The sequence below is a fragment of the Vipera ursinii genome (assembly GCF_947247035.1).
Source record: "Vipera ursinii genome assembly, chromosome: 1".
Classification (NCBI taxonomy): Eukaryota; Metazoa; Chordata; class Lepidosauria; order Squamata; family Viperidae; genus Vipera; species Vipera ursinii.
The window spans coordinates 124,414,741-124,434,555 of record NC_139512.1 but is presented as its reverse complement, the minus strand read 5'-3'; the positions used below and the strand labels follow the sequence as shown (position 1 = coordinate 124,434,555).

The 19,815-nt window shown below is 38.2% G+C and overlaps 1 protein-coding gene across 2 annotated transcripts in view; it reads left to right on the top strand.

Moving 5' to 3' along the window:
- The window catches only part of GYPC (glycophorin C (Gerbich blood group)), a 68,551-nt gene that overhangs the window by 37,887 nt on the left and 10,849 nt on the right, over window positions 1-19,815 (top strand). The window contains exons 2-5 of one of the 2 annotated variants that reach the window (XM_083349900.1): window positions 2,217-2,267; window positions 7,798-10,600; window positions 13,848-13,915; window positions 17,059-17,095. In XM_083349900.1, coding sequence (XP_083206026.1) covers window positions 2,217-2,267; window positions 7,798-7,994 — 248 coding nt within the window. In that variant the 3' untranslated portion in view covers window positions 7,995-10,600; window positions 13,848-13,915; window positions 17,059-17,095. Of the gene's footprint in view, window positions 1-2,216; window positions 2,268-5,339; window positions 5,694-7,797; window positions 10,614-13,847; window positions 13,916-17,058; window positions 17,096-19,815 lie in introns of those variants that run through there. The other variant, XM_083349899.1, reaches the window with a different exon arrangement.

Here is a 19,815-nt window from a genome sequence, read left to right as displayed (position 1 = left end):
AGATTTAGTCCTTTAGGCAACTGCTTCCCATGTTAATCAGGGAGAACAGCTTAATAGGAGGAAAAGAGTCCTTATTTGAGGAAGGTGACCAGTTCAGAAATGTGAAAAACAAATATTTTTTTTAAAAGGGACATCAACAACTTCAGAAGAAATAGCTGCTTTATTTATTTAATGTATTTGTTTATATCCTGTCTTTATCATTTTTATAAATAACTCAAGACAGTGAACATAGCTACAATAAATACTCCTGCCTCATTCCCCCCCCCCAAATAACAACAACCCAGTGAGATGTGTTGGGTTGAGAGGGAGTGACAGGCCCAAAGTTACCCAGTCGGCTTTCAGGCCTAAGGTGGGACTAGAACTCACAATCTCCTGGTTTCTAGGCCAGCACCTTAACCGTTAGACCAAAACTGTCTTTTTATTGAGACAAAATGCCAACAAAATCTAAGGTTTGCTTTTTCCCCTCCTCTTCAGTGTCAATATCAATCTCTCCAGAAAGTTAGCTTGCTAATAAATGGGTGTTTTGTGACTGGCCACGCTCACTATGATATCCCTTTTAGAACAGTGACCCACCCTCAATGATGGTCTTTTGTGAGCAGGGGAGTGAGAAGCCTCGCCCTAGCAGATTGCTTGCCCCTGTTGTACAGGATTCAAGAAGCTTTTATGAAAATGTAGCTTTCTGTAGTTCTGGTTGCAACTACCAAAAAAGGGCAGTGATCCCATTTTTCAAATACAGTTTTCCTCAAGTAAAGGAATTTTAATTGTGGCTATCTCAGCAGAAAGAAAAGGGAGGTCTAAGGGAATGAAAGACTCTCAATTTACTGATGCATTAAGTATCCTATTACTGTGTAAGATACAAAAGAAAAGGGGGATTGTCTGAAATTTTCTCCCCTCCTTTGCTGCAAAGGCTTTTGCTTTTTTATTAGTTTGGGTTTCCCCTTTCTTGTGAAAACTATAATTAAGGTTGAGATTTCATGCTTTATTTTTTTTAGGCACTAATAACTCAAATGAATTTCTTATCACAGATTCTTAAAAGGCCATAGTTGGATTTTTCATATGCTTTGAAAATTGTGAAATTATCTATTCTGGCATTATTATAATCCGGTAGAGAGTATAATTGGGGTTCTGAGAGGCAAATGGTCCACTGGTGTAAAAGGAAGACAAAGAAGAAGCAGAGCCCTCTGAAGCTGCTTACATCAAATGACACAGATATGCATCTTCTTCATTGCTTTTCCACAATCAATTGAGGGAGGATTGTTCAATTGAAGATGGCATATCTGCAGTTGGACTGTTTCATTTCGAACTGAGGGGATCTCACAAGTTTGAGTGCTCTGCTAATAACACTTGATTAGGGAATTGGAAAGCTGTGGTGAAGGAAAGGTCTGAAGAGTTCTCCTTATTATACACCCAATTCAGAAGTTCACCCTCACTCCAAGTGCCTAGAAGTATGCATAGGGGCAGGCAGAATGAACTCCCATTCAACCCTGCTTTCTTTGCCACTTCCTTCTTGCCAGTCCTCAGAGCCCTTCAGGAATTGTTTATTGTGGAAGCCATCTCTATTCTCTGTACTTAGAATTCTTGTCATGCATGTCATTATAGGAGAAATAAAGCTAGCAGGTTAGATTGCTGTTAGAAATGCCTTCAAGAATTTAGTGGGTGGAGCGTGCCTTTTTATTTCTTAGATAAGTGCCTTCTTTCATTTAGAGTATAGAACACAGGTCAACAACCCGGAGACTAAGGGCCATATACCATTTCCCCACCATGTGTTTCAGCCCCCGCCCCCTCAAATTATTTAGGAGGCTCAAAATGTCAAAAACTAAAGTTATGAGAATCTTGATATTGAAATGCTGTCTCTCTTATATTGTCTTTCTTTTCAGACACAATTGCACCCACAACTTTTTCCTGCAAAGTTTTGTAATATTTTCTAGGAGTCTTCTTGACCTGCAAAGTGATTGTTTAATAAATGTTTTCTTGGGGTGAAGACTGACTGCTTAAATATGGCGTTTCATGTGGTATAATATTGTACAACTTCAATGTTTTTTTTAATAAATAAATCCTGCTCTTTGCCATTCCAATCCTTCACATTCTTAGGTTCACAGGAAAAACCTGAAAGGAAGGGGTAAAAGAAATCCTTGCTCTAGTCTGTGTAGAGTAGCTGTGATTATTTATTACCTGAAATCTCCTGTCTAATTAAATTTTGTGTATTTTATTTCTAGGTGCAAATATTGGAAGCTCTCCAACAAGCACAGATATTGCAGTCATTGGAGGTAAGAATACAATATTACTCGAACAAAGACTGTATTTCATCAAATAGTTTTTTGGAAGAAGTGAAACAAGACTTTCCATCTTTGACCAAAACAAAAAGTATACTCCACTGAATGAAGGGGTTTTTTCCCCCTAAGAAAAATTAATAATGTGTTGCTATGTAGTTCTATCAGTGGAGTGGGGGATGAACTCACTGGCACCACCCTGTCTATAACCTTATCAACAAACCCTGATACCATCCCCATATTATACGGGAAAAAGAGTAAAATAGATAACTTGTTCCACAAAACTATCTCTGTGTGCATATTGGGAACCTCCACATAAAGCAGAAAACAGGTATGGAGGTGAAGTATATATTCTCTAGTTTTCCATTAACATCTATATGAACACTTAAAATTTCCCAATGTATAGTTAAATTCATGAAGACATGAAAAAGGAGAGGAGCAATAATTCAGGCTTCCGACTACTACAGAACAAATTGAGAAATGCCGCTGTAGTATGGAAGCTCATCTAAGGCACTGTGAGACATTTTATATTCCAAAATATTGCCAAACTATCCCCTTGAAAAATTGAATGTTTTAGAAATCCTATCTATCTATCTATCTATCTATCTATCTATCTATCTATCTATCTATCTATCTATCTATCTCTTTATCTATATATCTCTTTATCCCCATAAAGAGTATTAGGAAACAAAAGATCCTTTGAAATTACTTGATGAAAGTAATGGAATGAACAAGAGAGAGAACATTGTTGGAAGCATAATCAGAATGCTAAATACAGTTCTTCTTCCCTTAAGCTCTCAAGAGTGATACAGGTATTGCCATGCTCCGTGTATGGGGCTTTATATTACTTCCACAGGATATTTATTTTTACACAGTGTATATATCCTGTGTGCTATTTTCTGTTACTTTCACAACCAGGAGGCACCATATAGAATAACGTTTTGGCTACCAGTGTCTGAAGAGTCCCAGTAAGAATGAAGGTGATCACATGATGGACATCTTGTCAATATAACCAAAAGGTTTTTGAAGGTAGCTGTAATAGATCATCAATTCATACTGTTTATTTTAGGATGGAACATTATGAGCTTCTGCCCTCACCAGGAGAATGAACACACCAACAAAGAGATTGGGAAAAGATTTTGATAATTGCATCTCTGAATCTTACTAAGAAACACAGGTTATGTGAAAAAGGCATTTAATCAAGACAAGGCAGCTGGAAAAAAAACAGCCAGTAGTGTAAAATAAATTAAGACTGCTGATTTTACCAAAAAAAAATGCTTGTAGATGGGGCAGCTGAAAAGCAGAGCTAATAAAAGAAGGGCAAGACAATGTAGACAAACAATTGGCTGGGAAAAAAGTTTTTGTTTTTTTTTAAAAAAAGGTAAGATGGCCTAGAGCAGGGGTCCCCAACCTGTGGGCCATGCCCCACTGAGCCGTGTGAAGGGATGGCCAGTGCACACGGGCATGCACTCACACACCCCACACTCACACTAGTGGCAAGCATCCTGCCAGCGCTAGCATTGCCCCGCCACCCCAAGCGTCCCGCCGGCGCTATTGCCACCCTGCCCCCAAGCGTCCAGTGTTTCGTTCCCCTCCCCTGAAAGGTACTAATCCAGCCACTAGAGTTGATTAGCTTTTTTCTGGAAATGGTTCTTTGAGAAAAGGAAGTGATTTGTCTTCTTCTGGTTGTTTTCTGGCTCTCCGGCGTATTCTGAAGTTATCATCAGTGGTAATGAAGCTTCAGGGAAATTAAAGAAGAAAAAGCAAATAAAATAGAGGACAGAAAAGTTTCCTTGTTCTTTAATCCTAAAATAGTGGAAATCCAAGCATTTTGAAAAAGATACAAGAAACCTGTTTATATTTGTACCTTATATAATAATCTTGAAAAAGAGAGAGAACTGTTAATAGAAGAGTATTTTGTTGTTTGGTTAGAATATGACTAAAGAGTTGATTAGCTACTTCCATAAAAGGGATCTAAGAGCTGTAAAACCAAGGAAATGAAGGAAGGAATAAAGAAGAAAGATAAATAAAGTTGAATATAGAAAAAAAGAGGAAAAAGGAAATTACAGTATATCTAAAACAAAAGAAAAATGCATCTCTGATAATCCCTTCCAGCATGATACATATTCATCCTGTTATTAGGCAGAAGGAATTTTTCCAATGTGCCTCTTTAGTAGTGAAATTGTTAAAAATATTTTTGTCACAGTCAGCTTTTCCTCTCAACAATCAGGAGACAGAATACAACAGGGGTGTCAAACTGCTGGCCCATGGGCTGGATGTGTCACACAGAAGCCGCGCCCACTCCAGCTCCGGCAAGGGGGAAAAACTCACAATACGTCGCGACACATCATGTGATGCAGCGAGTTTGACACCCCTGGAATATAACATGCACCACATCTCTGATAGCTATGCTGCCATGGAAGAGAAACGAGAGAGGCAATGGTGTCATAATATATAGCTTATTTATGTTGAGGTGCTAGCAGCAATAACTTAAAGGATATTTATCTTGGGTATTTCTAGTTCAAGGGTAGGCAACCTTGGCTCTTTTATGACTGGTGGACCTCAACTCTCAGAATTCATGAGCCAGGTCTAGTTTAACGAAGAGAAGGGCGAGGGGGGACATGATAGCAGTGTTCCAATATCTCAGGGGCTGCCACAAAGAAGACGGAGTCAAGCTATTCTCCAAAGCACCTGAAAGCAGGACAAGAAGCAATGGATGGAAACTAACCAAAGAGAGAAGCAACCTAGAACTAAGGAGAAATTTCCTGACAGAAGCTGTGAATGCTCCAACACTGGAAGTTTTTAAGAAGAGACTGGACAGCCATTTGTCTGAAATGGTATAGGGTTTCCTGCCTGAGCAGGGGGTTGGACTAGATGACCTCCAAGTTCCCTTCCAACTTTTACAATGATGATGATGATGATGATGATGATGATGATCTATACCACAATAAACTAGGAAATCAAATCAAACCTGGCATAAATAATTATATATTATTTCTACAGCTATATGGTCCTGTGCAGATTACTTTGGGGCAGACATGAACTATTTTTAAGAGAATTGGAATTGGAGATAAATAATGAAATTGTTTGGCTGAGTCATCTGATGATCAGAAAAGTAGCATGTAATCGTTTCTTCCAGTCTTCCCCTATCCTAAAAGCTTCTACCAATTCTTTGACAAGCTCTCCTGCTATTGCTGATTTGGTAAAATGGGATGCATCAGTCAATTTTTGGTCTGTTTTGTTTCTGGTTTTACAGGACCCCAGATATTATTATCCCAAAGCTTTATAATGTTAAGCCTCCTCTTCTTCTTCCTCCATCTACTTCCTTCTCCCCACAAGTCATAAGAGACAAGGATGATCAATTGTTTGTAAAAAAAAATGGTTCCCTGATGAAAACTGCCAAGGCAGAAATATCTTGCAACAGTTGAGTTCTAATCCCATTAGCACCTTGTCATGATAACGAAGTTGATTGCTCAAATTACTCCCAAAAGGAGTATTTGATGTGTCAACGTGAATGGTTTGATTCTTTTTTGTTTCAAATGCATCTGCTGATTTTTATGCGTGTTGTTTGCAGCAATTAATTTACCTAGAGTAGTTCAATTTAATGTAGTTCTATGTACAGGTAGTCTTCAACTTACAACATTTCATTTTGTGGCCATTTGAATTTACAACAGCATTGAAAAAGGTGATTTATGACCATTTTTCACACTTATGACTGTTGCAGCATCCCCATGGTCACATGATTTACATTCGGATGCTTGACAACTGCTTCATATTTATAATGGTTGCAGTGTCCTGGGTATCCTCTTTTGTTACCTTCTGACAAGCAAAGCCAATGGGGAAGACAGATTCAATTAACAGCTATGTTACTAATTTCACAACTGCAGTGATTGACTTAACAAATGTAGCAAAAAAAAGTCATAAAGTGGGCAAAACTCACTTAACAATTTTCTCATTTAGCAACAAATTCTGGGCTCGTTTGTGGTCATAGGTTGAGGACTACCTTTATTTCCCTTTTGGCCTATCCTCCAAAATATTAATTTCATCATTTTACAAGTTACTAGGAAAATACTGAATTGTTCTACATTCCTGTGCAGTATCTAAAGAGCATTACAGCTTATTGTGCTTGGGGAGTCCACTGTAAACCTTAAGAAAAATGATGAATTCTATGTGAATTGAATCACATTATTTCAACATATAAAATAATAACTTCAATAACTTAACAGAGGTTCTAATGTTAATTATTGTGAGCTTGCTTTGAGATCTCAGGAGAAAGATTGTTTTAGAACCCAACATTTGGGCTGTGCAACCCCTTGAAAGCGTGTTTCCTCCAGAGATGCTTTGAGTAAGGCAAAGCAATGTGTCTCCTGCTTCTAAAAAATGAAGTGAAGCTGCCATGGTGCTTAGATTCACATTGCTTCTGTGGGTTGAATATGCCAGAAGAGATTTTGAAACAACATAGTGTTAAGCGATGAAGCACATTGCATAATTGCTGTACCTTGTGAAGAAGAAACATGACCACTTTGCACAGGCCTATTATTTCTAGCATGATAATACGGCTGTTTTAAAAATTGAACTGCCCACATCTGGGAGTACATCACAATCAGTGAACCAAAGAAAAAGTGCTAGATCAATTTGTATGCAGACTAGTTGGGTAGGCAGAGATAAAAGAACTTGGTTGCTGAGCAACATCTGAGGAGGAAGACCATCTTTGCCTTTTGTAACATGCCTTATTTCGCTTAGTGTTTCTTAAGTTCTCAACCAGCCTCTGATTTCCCACCAGGATTTTTTTACGATCCTCTGATTCACTCCATAAGCTGCCATGTATTTAGTCAGAGTTACGAAATGAGCCATTGGCAAGAATGGTGAAGAAATAAAATTGTATCAAATGCCCACTGTATCAGCAGCAAAATTCACGAGGGCCTCCTGCTCATCTTCTTCAAGCTGAACTGGGTTTACTCTCAATTAAAACTTGATCAGCTTTAACAACTTATGAATTTATTTCTTGAAATGAGTCTAAATTCTGACGAGACAATGCTTGGATTTGTTCAAACAACTAAGTAGTTGGAACTTGCATTGGATTATATAAACCTTACACAAATCTATAGCCAGTTCTCATTTAGACTTTTTTTAAAAGCTGTTTTATACTGTAGCCTTCCTCAAGCTGGTCCTCATTTGATGTCTTGGATAAGACAGTTAGAAAATATCAACATGTTTTCCCAAATAAGGATCAACTATAAGTTAACAAGAATAAAAACCAGGGCATCTGTGTGCTCCCTTGTTTTGCTTTGTTTTTTTCTTTTGCAAGTCCTCTTTCTCTCAGCCTATCCTTATCATTACAATGTCAGGGCCCTTTGTTGATGTGGGGTTGTTATCTTTCTTTGAAAGTCTTAACAGAAAGCATCCATGTGGAATAAATCAAATCCGGGGCCAATGTGTTTGTGTATGTGTGTGTGGGAGGGGGTGTTCTTAGCATACTTGGAATTATTAATGGGAAAAAAATTCAAATGTTTCTCCTTCCCTGTAGGTGTTATTGCAGCCGTGGTTTTAGTCTTGATTTGCCTCTTGGTGGTGATGCTGAGGTACATGTACCGGCACAAGGGTACCTACCATACCAATGAAGCAAAGGGAACTGAATTTGCCGAAAGTGCAGATGCTGCTCTGAAAAATGACCCTACCCTTCAAGATGCCATGGATGAGAACCGAAAAGAATATTTCATCTGAAAGCAAAAGCAGCACCCTTGAGACACCCTTTGTTTTTCTCTCCTTCACAAGGGTCAATGCGTTTTTAAAAAAGGCAGCAGGATATGGAGATTACACAAAAGAGAACAAGGCGACTAATTGAAATATTGCTGTTTAACAACAGCAAGGACTGGATGCCAGATCTATAGCTGTTTATTTGATTAACCACACCGCTCGGTTCAATATCAGATGAACAGAAAGAAAAGTCTCAGGATGGATGATTTAACTGATAGCAGATAAAAGCATCAAATGTCAAATCCTGACATTTGGCAAAAATATCTGGGTTGATGGAAAGCCCCTTGATAGATAGATATACTGATTCATCTCTGTTGATATAATATCTTGAAGTGAATTTACAGCAGCAGGAGAGAAAAAAAAACAAGCATAAAAAAAAGGAAGGTGGCCCAAGAATATTGGCCATGATTCGTGTATCTTGGTTTTCCTTAACCTGCAAAAGCTTATCAATGTGAATATGCTTATTTGCTTGATCTTTTTTTTAAGAATGCTCTGAAGGTGCTTCTGCTTTGTTATGTTTTTTTAAAAAAAAAAACCAACAACAATGACCTAGTTACCCGATTCTCACAGGAAAAGACAGAAAAGTTTTAAAAATGAAAGTGTCATTTCTGGATATTTCTTGCAGTGGACATATCTAAGAGATGGGTTTATTGACTTCTTGACCTTTAATGCCATATCAATTATTTTGTACTTTTATTTTAAATAGTAGAGCTCTCTACCTCCATCGGGTATTACCTGCTTAATGCTGAGAGTGATCTCAGTATTTAAACATGGGCAGTTTAAATTCATTGAGGTTGTTCTACCTCAACTGAGGGTGAGCTGTGGAAAAGAGAATTTTAGAAGCACATGCATAACCAATCATTTAAGTTCACATAGGGGAGCCTTTTCTTCAACTTTGCCTGAAAATAGAATGAGATCCAGGAAAATAAAAGTGCTTGATTAGTCTTAGTCTTCCCCAAAATATTTCTCTCCCCTTCCCCCAGCAGTCTGAATTTAAATTGTGCCCAATTTCTGTGACTAATGTAACGTACAAGTCATTGTTAGCTGTCTGACAATTTCCCCATGATTATGTTTTTGCTGGAGCTGTGGTTATACTAGAGGGGATTAGCAGTGTAGTTTTTGTAGGAACAATAGTACAATTGCAGTAATAATAGTTCAGTGTTTTTTTCTTCACTGCTCAAATTATAAGAAAGTCAGAGAGCTTTTATCTTTCAATTTACTGATGGCCTCCTTACTGTTATTCTTAAAGAGTGCAGGAGAATCATAAATTAGCAAAACAACTCTGGAGTTGGGACCGTCTCTGGAGAGAATTGTGCATTTCATTAAATTTCTTTCTATATTTTGCCTCTGTTAACCCATCAAGTCCAGTCCAGTCCAGACTGACTGCTGTAGGAATTACTTTGGCAGGCCAATCCACCCCCCCCCCCATTCTGAGAAAAAGATCAAATTTTTATATGATGGACCTTCCTAGTCTCATTTTAAAAATCATGTACTAAATTATTATCTTCAGAATTGTTCGTTGCAGGTGGAGAAATATGCTGTGTGACCAGGAAACTGTCACGTACCTTAGATCAGGCATGTCAAACTCACGACGTCACATGACATTGCATGACATATCAGAACTTTTTCCCATTGCTGAAAATGGGATGGGCGCGGTTTCTCTGTGACTCTGCGGCCTGTGGGCCGGCAGTTTGACACCCCTGCCTTAGATGCTTCTCTTCAAGTTCATTTGAATTCACTGAGTCAGGTGGTAGCAGATTTGGGATCACACTGAAGTATGGATGGAGTTTAGATGTACATACAGAACTCTTGTGAGCTACAGTATTGCTTTAGCTATAGAGATAAAACCATACAACAAGCTCAATTCCTGGTAATATCAAGGTCATATCCATATAACTTTCCTGGTAACTACTATTCCTCCTCCTGAGGTCTGTTTTAATCTTCCTGACCTAATCCCATGTTGGGATTTCATAATGATCTCCCATCTTATTTCTAGGCTTACACATAACCATAGGAAAAATTTCTGAATGTGGTATGATTTTTCACTGTCCAACATTATTTTTTTTATCACAGCCTCCTCATTTATAACACATTGCTGTTTTGTTGACAACTCTGACCCAGGGTCTGCATCTTTCTGGTGATTGGAATCATATTTAATTCCTGGGAGTGGCAAGAGTAATTAAGTACCATAGTGAATAAACAGAGATGGAAAATAGGAAAAACAATGGTATTCACTTTGGGAAGCTGTCATTTTCCAGATTTATTATTTTACTTCTCTCCTGATTTTGGTTTCTTTCTTTGTTTTTCCTAGCAGCTACTCTTAAAGAAAAATTAAGCTTATTATAGAGCTTGTACAATGTTTTTATTGTGTTTTCTGCCTTAATATAATGAGAATCTATCTACCTTGGCAATTTTAATGATTGTGTCATCAAATTTATAACAGGACAATTCAAGGAATTCCAGGTCTGCTAAAAGGTGCCTTAGTTAGCCTACCTCTGCTTTAACCAAAGAAAAAGGTTCAAATGGCTTCTCTCTCTCTCTCCTGTCTCTCTTTTTGGAATATTAAAATATAGGTAAATAATTTAATTTCCATTGGTTTCTTTCAGAAATGTTTTCAAAAACTTTTGTGTGCCACTGTTTCCATTCATGGTGAACAGTAGCTTGGGAAAGGAATCTTTCTCCTTATTTTCAGGATTATACAACAAAACACTAATCTCTATGGGATATTAAACACACAAGAAATATCAAAACACATGAATTGAATTACTCCTATATAATAATCACATTTACTTATTAGCCAAACAGGAAAATCACAGAAATATTTTTCCCCTTTTTTGGCATTTGGCAAAACATGGTTAAAATTCTCCATGCGATTGGTTCAAGAACTTTACTTGCACATCATTTTCTTTATCACTTGTTTTATTTTTAAAATAGTTACATAGAGAGGACTATATTTCTAATGTATAGATATATATTAATAAATAATTCTAATTTAAATAGAAATATAGTACATCTCACTATAATGGGAAAGGTGTTCCGGGATTAAGTGTTGTGGTGCAGACGTATCTTTTTCCAAATGCAATTGGTAAGTAAGTATTAATTTTAGATAGTGCAGTACTCACTACGTGTCTAATTATTTGATTTCATTTTTATTTATTCACTTTTTATCCTGACACAATTTTTTTTCACTTTTTATCCTGACACAATCCAATGATTCTCAGTGCCCTACATGATACAATATGGAAAACTTTAAACTAACTTACTGCTAAGCTTGTAAGCCGCCCTGAGTCTTCGGAGAAGGGCGGGATATAAATGGAATTAAAATTAAAAAAAATAAAAAGATCTGTGATAAACTTTGAAATAACACAGTCTAAAAATAGGAATTTAAAAACCCTAATAATTGATAAAAAAGTTAAAGAGGGCCAATATAAGTAATATAAGTAGAACATTCTCTGGAACATGCAGTGTTTAAAGCCTCATCAATGGGTTGAGCCAATTCTGGTTGGATCCTGCAGGTATCCACATACCAAGACATGAAGGATTTTATTTTATTTTGAAGGTCAAAATCATATTTTAAATGTACTTGCAAACCAACTGAAATCACTTGTAGGAACTACAGCCTAAGTGCAACATACTCTTAACATTAAAAACTAGCCCAGAAGGCACAATTTTTTGGACTAATCTTTAAAGATAACCTTGTATACAGAAGTAGTCCAGCAGGGTGGTAATAAGGGCATGGGGCAAAGACTTCTTGCACCAGATAAGGTCACAAATATCTTTATTAATGGGTTCTATGTACTACTCAAGCAGAGCTATGAGTCCAGAAGTGCCCTCAAATTGTGAGCCTGTTCCTGGATAGATGCCTACCCATCCACAAATAACACTTAAGTACAAGAAAGAATTCCAAAGTGGAAGCAAGTCGTGCTTCAGTTCAGGATAGGATATTCAAGAATCTCCCATACAGTCAGCAGTAGTGTTTTAGATTGGATAACAACTATATAAGGTAAAGGTAAAGGTTCCCCCGCACATGCGTGCTAGTTGTTTCCGACTCTAGGGGCTGGTGCTCATCTCCGTTTCAAAGCCGAAGAGCCAGCGCTTGTCCGAGGACGTCTCCGTGGTCATGTGGCCGGCATGACTGGACGCCAAAGGCGCGCGGAACACTGTTACCTTCCCACCGGAGTGGTCCCTATTTTTCTACTTGCATTTTTATGTGCTTTTGAACTGGTAGGTTGGCAGAAGCTGGGACGAGTAACAGGCGCTCACTCTGTTACGCGGCACTCGGGATTCGACCCGCCAAACTGCCGTCCTTCTGATCGACAAACTCAGCGTCCTAACCCACTAAGCCACCGCGTCCCTTAACAACTATATACCACACTCCAAATTTTGGATGACTTCTCCCAGCAGCTTTGTATAGGGTTCCTGAGAGTTGGGTAGCAGATGTTGTTGCTATTTGGAGGAATAGAAGACAAAGGGCTGACCCCGGTGGTACTCAACAAGATAGATGTCAGCAAGCTAACTTCTCACACCGGTTGAAACTCTACTGAGAAAGGGTGAAACAGTGCCTCCAGTCTCCATCTGTGTAGGCAATCCAGGAAGATAGCATAGTCGATAGTGTTGAACAGCGCAGAAAACACCATGAGAGGCACACTTACCTATCTAGATCCTGATAAAGGTAATCGATTACAGCAGTCAATGCCATCTCAGTCCCACATGAAGGGTTGAACCCTGCCTGAATGTGTCCAAGACAATCTGCTTAATCGGGTGTTGTTTTGCCATCAAAATCCATCTCAACTTTCATACAAGACGGCCTTTTCCCACTCTGATTCTGTGATATATTCATATATTTTAAGTGGGAGAAAGGTGCAAACACGTCAAACCACCTACACTGTTGTGAAAAAAGTGACAAGATTGCCATTTCAAATTGCTTCTCTTGAGGTGCATCTATGCATGATGTTTTTAAAAAAAAAACAATCTTACAATGATTCACAGCTGCATACTTAGCAATGATGCACATTAAAAATGCCTTTGAAAAAGCCAAAATATTCCAAGTTCCTTTTTCCACAAGCTGAAGCCAAAGAAATAGTAAGGGGGGGGGGAAACATGGAAAATGCATGATGCGGTTTTAAAAGCATTTTTACCATTAGACCAGAAAAACTAGCTCTTCATTACAGCACAGTTGCAAAATCTGCAAAAGCATAATATAAGAGGAGGAAAGAATATTAGTTAAATTCATCACCTTGAGTTGTTTATTAAAAAAAATTAATAATGGTGGGATATAAGTAGGAGAAGATGGAATATAGAGGGTGAAATGGTGCCTGGAGAATAACTGGGGAGTGTATCAAGTGGGTATGAAGTCCCATTTCCAAATAAAATGGTATTGATAAAAGGTATACCTATTGGTAAAATCCATACCTAATGGTAAAGTTCATACCTATTCTGGGAGATGCTAAGAGACAGTTTGAGTAACTCATTCTTTGCCTTGAAACTGGGGCAGGACTGGACGACCTTCAGTTGGAGGGCTGGTTGATATGGATTGTCCTTTTTCAGTCCTTCAGATATCTTCTATAAAAAGCAAGAAACATGGCCAGCCTAATAAAACAGGTTAGCCGCGGTTTCCCTATCCATTAATCTGGTTCCATCTGGAAGCCAAAGGTTCTATTTTTCTTTACAGAATTTGTGCCCTGCTTGGTTAAAAAGTATGTCATTTGAAATATGATTGGGTTGAGCTCTACAGTGAATCCTTGGTTTCAAGTCATTTGAGCCATGTGGGTCATATATTTCTGAGGTTCAGTTTATCTTCATTTCCTCCTCCTGTCATAGTGAACTGACATGTTTGAGGGCTGTGAGCCTCAACAGAAGATACCGGTACTTAATTGGTTTTTAAGAAGGTAAGAAATCCCCTGGTGGTTAAGCACTTCCATTATTCTGCAGCTGCTCGATGTAGGAGAAAGATATGCAACCCAGTGCCGAGGGCATTTCTGGTCCAGATGTTTCCAACCTGAGGGAATATCATAATTGAATGTTTAGGTACAAGTTTAGGACTAATGTGCATAGAGAAAGCAATCTGGCTGGATTTTTGTTGCAGTGGATTATTTTCCCAATGTTCACTTTCAGTGAACTAAAGAGAAAAAAAACTGGTATCAGGCTCAAGATTCCTAGTGCAGCGAAAATGAATGTTGGGAAAACATTATACATATTGGATTTTATTTCAATATGGCCAAACATTTTTAAACCTTCAGATAATCAGAGATTAAAAGAGCTTTGTTAACTGAATCGTAGAGATCTGTGATTATTCTTTTATGTTGCTTTGTTTTAATCCAAAGTAACCAAATAGGCTCCACGTCAATTAAGGGGGTAAAATAGAAGCTAATACTGTGAATAGCAGGCAATGATCAAATTCATGCAGATTTTTCTAAACTTGAAATTCCTGCAAATAGAAAGCAAAGGGGAAAAACTGAGCAATACTACTCTCTGATGTATTTAATTTTTTACTTGCAGGGAATTATTTGAATAAGGAAAATACTTAAATATGGTCTCAGGCACCTAGAGGATGAAGTGATCTTACCTACCTTGTCACCTTGTGAGCCTGTCACTCACAATAAAACTTTGCAATTTCTGAGAACAGAAGCCTGACATTTTCCCACCTTTTGGTTGAAAAAATGTTTTTTTTCCCTTTTACTTCAAAAGACAGAAAACAAAGATGTTAAAGTCAATAATAACTCTAAAGTTGTTTTTAAGTTCCCTTGTAAATATTTTCCTCCCATATAACCAATAATTATAATTGACTACTATATAAATGGCTAACACGATCATTTGAAAATACTTGGTTTTACAGGGTGTTGAATATTTATATCATGCAGCTTTGAAAATGTCTCATGTTTGGAGAAAATTAGAATTAAGGGCTAAATACAGCCTAGAATGAAACGTCTGCTATCCACCTACCCAGCAATCTTTCTTCCCACTGCTGAGATAAATTGCTAACCTGTATAGAAAGTATTATCAGCATGAGCACTAGTTATTTACTCTATTTGTGCATGGTCAAATCAATAAAGAATCATGACATTTTATAGCAATCCAGTAAAAATGTGCAACCAGTTAAAACATCTGCAGTAAGCATTGTCAAAATCAAAAATGTAATCAGTAGAAAATGATAACAAGAGCAAATAACACACCTGAAGTACAAAACCCAAGTGAAACCCAGCTGCTAAAGCGAAATTTAAAAATGGCAGCAATTCAGTCTGCAGAAAAGGCCCATCTTAAGCAGCTGTTGGAACGTAGCATAGTGTGAGCTTTAAGTCCGAGGGGAGGCTAATTATTTAAATGTATTGGCCACCCGACTCCAATGGACTCTATTCTATCACTCTGGAACAGCAACTGAGAAACGGCACTAAAAGTAGAAGCAGATGTTTAACCCAGAAAGGCTGGTTCAGAGGAGAATTTATGCAGGCAACACATCAGGAAAAAAAGAAAAAAGAGATGTAAACAATAAAGAGACAAGATGAAATCAATTTGAAGCTTGCATCATAAACAGGGATGCAGCTCAGGTGGTGAGAAACCTGGGGAAAAACCTTGGAAATAATTTAATTAGATACTACTATAATGAATGCATTCAGCGAGAAATTCCTCTGAGGGTTTCTAAGATTCTGTTCCAATCCCAGACTAGCTTGAAAGATACTTTCCTGAAATCAGGGTCTTGCTATCTTGATCTGGCCCAACCACATCAGGTGAGTGAATTGCCATCTAACTTGTTCTTATGGATTTTGTCTCCAATGCTGTTAGTTACTTGACTTCTGACCAAACAAAGGAGCAATAAAGCATTAGGTAGCTCACATGCATTACCCCAGCTGCAAAGGGCAACAGCTGCTGTAACCCTGATACAGCCACAAATGACTTAAAGTTGACTCATCTATGGATATGGGATGAAAGTACTGTCATTAGACCAAGGCAGACAATATTATCAGTTTATGTTAGTGTCATGGTTATGTGCAAATCAGAAAATCCCTATCTACATTTTCCAATTGGGATTTGTCTGAAGGAACACCCAAGAGACAAAAATTTATTTTATTTACGAGACAAGAAAAGTTAGCTAGTAGGTCCTCAGAGCGGAATGGGACTACTTGCTGTGACCAACTCACCATGGCCAATTCGCCGTGGGACAACTCACTAAGGACAACTCACTGAAGGACAATTCATCAATTCCATTTAGTTATTTAAAATAATTAAAACTTTATTTTAATTGTGGTCATTCACATTTCATTTTGTCCCTCTTTTGACATCACTTCTTTAGTTATTCTATTCCACTATTTCTTCAATGTTAGTGTAACTCTTGTCCCATAGTGAGTTGGCCATGGTGTGTTGTCCCGTGATGAGTTGACCACAGCAAGTTGGCTGCAGTGAGTTGTATAAAAGATTACTATTAGGTAACTATATTTATTTAATGGTTAAGGTTTGATTTAATCAGCATCCAAAATTTTCCTGAGGCAAGGAACAACCTGAACCATTTGCCTGCAGGCCAAGGGGCAAGGCAATTGCTTCTATGTGTGAAGCTTTTGAAAAGTCCTGCAGCAAAGCCTTGGTTAGAAATCCGGGGGAAAAACCAACCCATTTTCTTCCTGTTATAATTGTCGGCCATCAGAAAACAACAGAGAGAGTGCACTTTATAAATGGCTCCACCCATTTTCTTCATTATTTCAGCTGCTTTCATGGAATGATTTATAATGCTCAGCAGGAATTAAAGCCATGTTTCTTGATTTTTAAAATCTCTAAGGAGATTTTTAAATAGTTAATTGTATTGGAGGTGTTGGGTGAGAAATAGTATAAATAAATGGCGGAACCTAATTGGCAGAATGCAGTTCAGAGATATTAAAGCATTAAATAACCCCTTCCCTGCTTCAATTGGAAGGAACTGCTTGGCATGAAATCGGAACTATCTGAAGCATTATTTGTTCTCTGACTTTGAAATTCTGGCAGACATCCTGCCTTGTTTCCCCAAGACTGCTTCTGAAATCACTCTCTTTATGTTTCTTCGCAGGAAACAACCATGAATCACTATTCAAAGCTGCTTCATGGTATTTATCACATTATGTACATCTGTAATTTCATCAGGGCATTATGAATGCCATAAGGCTGCCAAAAGCAGAGAGAGGGACATACTTTAAATGCCATCCTGTCACTCACATTAGAGCAAAACGACAGCCAACACTTTAATTCTATCATCTTTGATTGCCGAATCTGGATTTGATTTACATCATTGCAGGCACTTTCACTCTGTTTTCTAACTATTCATTTCCAATAGTCAACCAGGCCATTCCAACACCCTGCCATCTAAGATTAGTGTATTCAGCTCTATGTTGATATGCAGAAACATCAGGCTGGGTTATATTCTCAATCCACCAGGCTGTGTTGCAAATGTTAAATGTTGTGTCTCTGTGAAAGGAGTTATAAAGAGAGAATGTTTTGTTGGAGAGAGAAAAATAAGTGCACCCTTGATATTAGTCATTTCTGATCTACTCAACCTACAATGGTGTAGCCTGCTATGTCCAGCAGAAGATACTATAATGATAATCTCATCTCCAAGACAAATGGTATTAAATACTGACAAATAAAGGAGAGTTTGTGTTGGGCTGGGTAACTTATGCCATGTGAACATCTCCCAGGAGACTTAGGAGCCATAGCAATAGTGAGGGATTGTGGGCGCTGTAATGGAACAACATAACATCAACACCTATAAATTTAATAAATGGATGTTTACAGAAAAGGAAATTGGGCATAAGGAGGAAAACAGGATTTATCTCTCTACAGCAGTGAAGAGCTGTAAGATATGTATGTTTGCAGGAGGTGCATATGGAAGCAGATTGGTTGGCAGTGAGTGGCCAACAGAGGGAAGACTGGGCAATGGGCAGGATAGCACCTGGTAGAATGGCTGGGATCACAGCAAAACAAGGCATAGCAAGAGAAAGAGCAGGGTTTGTGTGTAAAATCCATTTCATATGTTTGTGACACTAAGTAAAGTTATGGAAGATGGATACAGCATGAAGAGACATCTCTTTAATTTTATAGGAGTTGAAGAGTGGTTAAACTTGTTTATGTTTGTGGGGATGAAGGTATGAAGTCTCCTTCCTTCACTTGTTATTCTTTTTTTCCATCCACTTTTCTTACTCTAAGACAGGGGTGTCAAACTGCCAGCCCGCAGGCCAGATGTGTCATGTGAAACCGTGCCCACCCCATTGCCAGTAATGGAAAAAAAGTTGCAATAGGTCGCGACATGTCACGTGACGTTGTGAGTTTGACATCCCTGCTCTAAGGTTTAGTTTATATTAGTTTCTACTATTGTAATTAAAGTTCTTAGTAGAAATAGTATTTTTTTAATGAAGCCCTGTTGTAAGCCCTGTTTCGGTTCTGGGTCTACTCTGGTAAAAATGTCATCTGGATTTTTTTTTTTTTTAAAAATACATTTGGTCCAAAGTGGTCAGATAAATGGAATGGACATATAAGTCCCATTTAGTCCATCAGCCTACTTCCTAAAGACTCTTCAAAAAGATCAGAAGCAAGACACAGGAACACATAATGCCCTCCTAATCATACTCCCCAATCAGTAGTCTTTAGAAGCATGAAGCCTCTGATCCTAGAAATGGCCTCTAATAGCTTTATGTTCCAGATCAGTATACAATCCTGTTCTGTTTTGCTGCAGCTGGTTTTGTTAAAGCTATCTCTCTTTGGAGAGGCCCTCCTCACCTCATGTGGCAATGACATAATAATAATAATAATAATAATAATAATAATAATAATAATAATAATAATAATAATAATAATAATAATAATAAAAGTTGGAAGGGACCTTGGAGGTCATCTAGTCCAACCCCCTGCTCAGGCAGGAAACCCTATACCATTTCGGACAAATGGCTGTCCAGTCTCTTAAAAACTTCCAGTGTGGGAGCATTCACAGCTTCTGGAGGCAGGTTGTTCCACTGGTTAATTGTTCTGTCAGGAAGTTTCTCCTTAGTTCTAGGTTCTCTTCTCTTGATTAGTTTCCATCCATTGCTTTTTGTCCTGCCTTTGGGTGCTTTGGAGAATAGCTTGACTCCCTCTTCTTTGTGGCAGCCCCTGCAGTATCCCAAGTGTGGCCTTACCAAGGCATTGTAAAGTGGTATTAATACTTCACATGATCTTGATTCTATCCCTTTGTTAATGCAGCCTAGCACTGTGTTGGCTTTTTTGGCAGCTGCAGCACACTGCTGGCTCATATTTAAGTGATTGTCCACTAGGACTCCGAGATCCCTCTCACAGTGACTACTATTGAGCAAGGTACCCTCTATACTATACCTGTACATTTGGTTTTTCTTGCCTAAATGTAGAACCTTACTTTTTTCACCATTGAATTTCATTTTGTTAGATAGCGCCCAATGTTGAAGTCTGTCCAGATCCTTCTGTATCTTAAGCCTGTCTTCTGGAGTGTTGGCTATTCCTGCCAGCTTTGTGTCATCTGCAAATTTGATGAGTTCCCAATCTATCCCTTCATCCAAACCATTGATGAAGATGTTGAAGAGCACTGGGCCCAGAACACAGCCCTGGGGTACCCCACTACACACTTGCCTCCATGTAGATGCGGTTTCATTGAGGACCACATGCTGAGTACGGCTGGTCAGCCAGCTATGAATCCATCTGGTGGTGATGCTGTCTAACCCACATTTTCCTATCTTATCAAGTAGTAGGTTGTGATCTACTTTATCAAATGCCTTACTGAAGTCCAAGTAAATTATGTTTGGTTCAGGTAGACAATGACTCAGAG